Below are 5,594 nucleotides of genomic sequence, written 5' to 3' on the forward strand. Positions count from 1 at the left end.
TTTTTAAATTTTATTTTGAAAAAATAATATAATTTGCAAGTTATTTGGTTTCCTTAATTAAAAGATACTAGATTTAAAATGACAATTTTCTATTGGTTGGTGAACTTAAAGGTTCACCCTAGGGGGTGTACCCAAGAATATTGCAAGTTAACTTTTACGAATCCAAATAATATTAATCGCTGACACCATATTTTTCACTATAAATCAAGAGACACTCATTTATATCAACATGTAATAGGTTTAGCTATACTTTATATCAACATGTAATAGATTTAGCTATACTAATATAAAAAATTACCAACTTTCCAAAATTTGTCTAGCTATATCAATAAACATTAATTATTATCATTGAGTAGATGAGATCAATTCCGACCAAGCTATATAAATGACTCGTTCAGCTCATGGTGGATAGAATCGCACTTAATATCGGGACAGAAGGGTTAGGACAGTTGTGGACAACAAAATGGCTGGTCTGAAAAGAAAAGAAAAAACGAATATTCGCATTTTACAAGAGAATAAAAACATATGTTAAAATATAGATAAACCTTATCTTATTCCACGTGCTCTATTATTTTTTTTACTATTATCCAACTTTTGTTCTGTCTACTGAGGCTCTTACCGTGTGGTCGATACTACACGACAGACCCATGCGCCTAGACCTTGACGTGACTTTTTACGCCCACATTCAATGTACACGAGAACTACGTTACGTGTACTGCCACGTCAACACATCATCGTTATATAATATTATCCAATGTAATCTCCATGTCCATGATATCTGTCTTTTTTACTTTACTACCTTTGGATCTGACTATTGAACGAGATCCGACGGCTATCATAAGTTATTATCATATCTGCGTCCCTGTCACACCCGATAATTACTCGTATTTGTGATTTTCTTCACAATGTCAATTTTCCGCGTCAAATTTTTTATTTTTCGTATAATCTGGATTTTTTGGCTTTAATTTGTTTGTTTTCTCACACATTTTTTAGAGGAGAAAATTCTAAACTAATGAATTATTATTCATTCTCTCGGAAAATGTCGATTTATTAAATGACACGTGGCTTTTATCGATTAATTTTATCGAGTCCGCACAAAAAGACGGCCGCCACCGACGGCGTTTGTGGCGTTATCGAAACCGATGGCACGACACATGACAGTGTTAACGGCCCGAGAAGACGGCGTCAAGTTGACGGTGCGTTTATATGAACCAAGCCACCGCGTCTGCATGTAGCGATTTTTTCTCCACGGCGGAAGCGTGAGGCCACAGCTCTTAAGGGATATCCTTGCCGCATCGCACACAAGCCGTAAGATCCGCTTTAGATCTTCCCCTCGCCCGACCAAAATTGTCGGAAGAGATTGGAGAACACGCGCGTAGTGTACCGTTGTCCTAGCCACCTGGAAATGCGACTTGAAATCTATATCGACGATGTAGCGTACGGTCTGAGATGACGTGGCGACGGGTGTGTAGACGACGTCGATAAATTCGTGGTTACCGGCAGTAAGACCTCCGCCGGAGGATTTCCATTTAGTTTTGCAGATCGCCGCATTGTGTCCGAGCTCTCTAAGAAGAGACATGAGCTTACGTCGCAAAACGGCACGCTGTTCTTGATCAGATCGTGAAGACGACAGCATTTCCATGGCTTTCGCCACGTGAAACAAGACCATTCTTCCGTAGTTATCTTCCCTGAGAGAGTTCCTTAAGATTTTCGCAATATCGTCGGCATAATCTGGGAGGTCGGCACGTTCCGAGTCAGAAGATGAGCCTGAATCAGAGTCATTATCACACCAGCGTGACTCGTCATGAACGGTGTTGTTAACTTCATCTTCCAAGAACCCTTGGACTAGTTCGGAAAGACAAGGGGAATCATCGTCGTAGTCTTCGTCGCCGGTGTGTTCGCTGCCGCTGCTAAAGCTGCATCCAACGAGCCGAGCCCTAGCCTCGTCAGGGAGTGGATCGGTAACACGTTTTGCTCTCGAGAAACTCATTTCTTAGTAACCTTATGTATGTGCGTATTAAAATCTCTCTCGGAGGAGACGAGTTTTTATAAAAGAAGAGAACTCTACTTTCAAGAAAAAAAAATGCGTGAAAACTTGAAGAGAGAGAGAGAGATGAGTTGCGCTGCGAATATTCGAAGAGAAGCCAACGTTATTTATATTAGTTTTTGATAGAGAATAATAAAAAAAAAAAATCAAATGCAAGCACATACTATAAGTAGACACGTTAAAGGTGGGATCAGGGTAGAACCGGAGGATATACCACTTCTTGGTTAGTAAGCATCACGACTTCTGGCCGGATGAGTTAGGCAAAGGTTAGCATATCCCAACGGACAACAAGTATCTAGGATTTATTCTCGCTCTTAAATTTACATTTTACACGCTTTTGTTATTATTATTTTTAACAGTCTTGGGTATAACTTCAAACCTATGCAGTGTTTTTGTCGATGTCATACATTTTTCCCTGTTAAAATCTATGCACAGTACTAGGCTGCAAGGTCTTAGAGCATGATTATTGGGGATCCTTGCTCTTGGGTCCTTAATACATATATATTTGTATGTATATATAATATATACCTATATAATTGCAGACTAAGGATTTTACGGAAACCCAAACCGAAAGTTGGGCTTCCGTAAAGTCCTTAACTCGCAATTATATACGCATATATAATATATACATACAAATATATATGTATTAAAGACCCAAAAGCAAGGACCTCCAATAATCATGCCCTTAGTCTTACCAATATAGTTTGCACGTAATTGGTTTCACTAATGATGAAGGGTTCAATTAGTAGTAACATTCATGGCAATGTAGTTTGTGAAAATAATACATAGAACGACAAGCATATATGTTAGAGCATCTTTATTCCTAAATCCCATTAAGGATTTTTAATTTTTAATTTTTTTTCTGATTAAAAAAAAAAATTAAAAACCGCACTAATCGCGGACCGCCACATGTTGGTGGAACCCGCGAACAATGCAAAAAACACACAACACACGTCTCTTATTTTGCATACATAACACACCGTTTTTTCCTAAAACGTGAACTCTCCCTAAGAGACGCTCAAAAGAGAGCGATAAAGATGCTCTTAGGTTCGACAAATCAAACTAATGGATATCATTAACTATTGTATGTTCAGTGTCCATTTATTAATTACAATTGGTCTTTCACATTTACTGAATTACTGCTTATATGTTTATTATGCTACTGCAATAATAGGAGGTTTCTCATGTATTTGACATCCACAAGTCACAATTTGTTCATTAGGTATTGATATGCTTTTTTAATAAATATTTTTTTTTGCCGGAATATTGTAATTAAGATAATCATCGACATACAAGTTTATTGAAAAAGAAACACCAACTAAAAAATCCTTATTTCAAGGAAACAAATTTTTATGTAAAGTATATATGTAGAAGCAACAACTTCATGACCAGAAAAATAAATAGTGCATATATGTTACTTTAAATTCCAGCTGACCAGAAAAAAATCTCAAATTTCTGAAACATCAGGAAATTATATTGAAAAAAAAATCAAATGAATGATAAGAGAATGAACTTTTGAGATACATCCAATTTTTATGGTTTCCATGTCTACACAGTAAATATTTTGATGTTAATTAGAACACTATTCATTCAGCAAACTCTAGATTTGTTAGATTTCAATTTTCAGTCCATGAAGGAAACCAAAAGATAGACGGATTGTGATAAAACCATCAGTTTGTTGATGCAAAAACTACAAACAAATTGGATGATATGAAAGAAGAATTATCTAGAACAAAAGAAAATAGAGGAAATGAGGACGCGTGACAACAAGAAAAATGTGAATATGATTATGGTAGGGCACATAGTGGTCCTTGAGATTGTTGATTGAGAAAGGAAGCGTAGGGCCAAGAACCAAGCAAAGAGCCTTTTACATTTGTCTCCCCTATCCTGTTTTCTTCACCTAATCCATTTATTTGGCTCTTCGTGAAAGGGAAAGTTGTAGCAAGTTACTAGCAACGTATTCGTAATTTTAATTATTTAATAAACGTACGGAGAAACTCGTTCAAGCCAAAGCATAATTAATTATCCGAAGTCAATTGTATAGACCGCCCTCTTTATTGGTGGATATGTAGAATAATTATATACTCCACGGTATTAGGAAACAAACAATTTCCTATTTGAAGCTAACTAAGAGTTATAGTTATAAAATAAAGGCATTGTAAGCATGCATCAAAGAGCACAAAAACAGTCTGACTCATTTCGGATTGTGAACATCCAATGTTAACTCAATTGATGCAGTTAAATGTTTTTTCCAAGGATGAAGGTTCCAAAACATAGTTAGAGCATGGTTAATGAGGGGGTTCTTATGGTGGAGTTTTTAGCGGAATATAAGAAATCGCCTCTTAACTTTTAACTAAAAAAGTTAAGAACCGGTTCTTAAATGTTTTAGTTAAAAGTTAAGAGACAGTTTCTTATATTCCGTTAAGAACTCCATCCTAAAAACCCCCATTAATCGTGCTATTAGAATACTGAGTTGCATGATACAATTGTGGAGATTAAGGTTTTCATTTTAGTATTTTGGAGATTATAGGAGTTCCGGATATTCAGTAAATCTATTAGTGTTTTAAATTTAAATTTAGGACTTCCAGTATAAACAATTATGTCCTTAAGAGGTTTAAAACATGGACATAGCAAAACCATTCTCTTTAAATTATTACTAGGCTACCACACCCACCGAGTTTGTATATCGAGATACATGCAGTTTAATGAGACTATAGACAAAAGAGCTTTTATTTAATTTACTTTGAAGAAAAAGTTGGAATTTGGGAGGTGTGAAGAGTTCTCTAAATGAGGTAAAGAACAACATTATTTTTTTATAAGAACAAGAACGTGACAAGTGGGTTTTGCCTTTGGGTCTGTTTCTGCTTGTTGTCTCATGCAGGTTGCAATATAGTAGTATCATTTCTTTAAATGACATAAATCCATTTAATGATATAATATTCAAATTTTACTAGGTGTATAGTCTTCGCGCAAGCGCGGAGTCGACTACATTATAGGTGTATTATATAGTTTTGTTTACGGGATTTTATTGTTTTTTTGTCTATAATGTGATTGATGGGACTTTGGATATTACATAGGTTGATGAGTTTGATATAAGAATGAACGACGAAGTCATATGTTGATATTTTTATATCTTATATGTTCAAAGTTGAAGGTGATGGAACTTGTTAGTGTTTACTTAGGTAGTTGTTTGTATATAAATCAAATAGTGCATGGAAAAAGATAATAAATTTGGATTTAAAATGTTAGGGTTTCAAAATAACTGGGCCTTGAATCTGTGGTTTAGTCTAATACTGAAAAAACTGTTAGGACTTCAATTCTTTTTTTTCTCTATGTCGGGAATGTGGGCACTAATTTCCCGATTCATGTAGGTAAAATTGTTTCTTAGTTTGTGAGATTGAAAAGCGTAGATTGATTTTAAGCATGATTGATGAGAGGTTTACTTGCATCAGCTTCGTCTGCCGTGGGTGTTGAGTTTCGTCGGCGCCAGATGTTAGACATGCAAGAGAGAAGATCTGAATATGTTAATTTCGTGTTTTGTTTTTTC

At 35.6% G+C, this 5,594-nt stretch overlaps 1 protein-coding gene across 1 annotated transcript; it reads right to left on the minus strand.

The window, feature by feature from the left end:
- Positions 1-581: 581 nt before the first annotated feature.
- On the minus strand, positions 582-2,260 carry LOC106322744. Its single transcript, XM_013760873.1, has one exon. It carries the CDS (start codon positions 1,988-1,990, stop codon positions 1,082-1,084), a length of 909 nt encoding a protein of 302 aa, XP_013616327.1. The 5' UTR covers positions 1,991-2,260; the 3' UTR covers positions 582-1,081.
- Between the last annotated feature and the right edge of the window lie 3,334 nt (positions 2,261-5,594).

The sequence above is a fragment of the Brassica oleracea genome, chromosome C1 (genome assembly GCF_000695525.1).
Source record: "Brassica oleracea var. oleracea cultivar TO1000 chromosome C1, BOL, whole genome shotgun sequence".
Classification (NCBI taxonomy): Eukaryota; Viridiplantae; Streptophyta; class Magnoliopsida; order Brassicales; family Brassicaceae; genus Brassica; species Brassica oleracea.

Coding starts and splice junctions, on each gene's coding strand:
- LOC106322744 (XM_013760873.1), bottom strand. CDS start 1,990: ATGAGTTTCTCGAGAGCAAAACGTGTTACCGATCCACTCCCTGACGAG.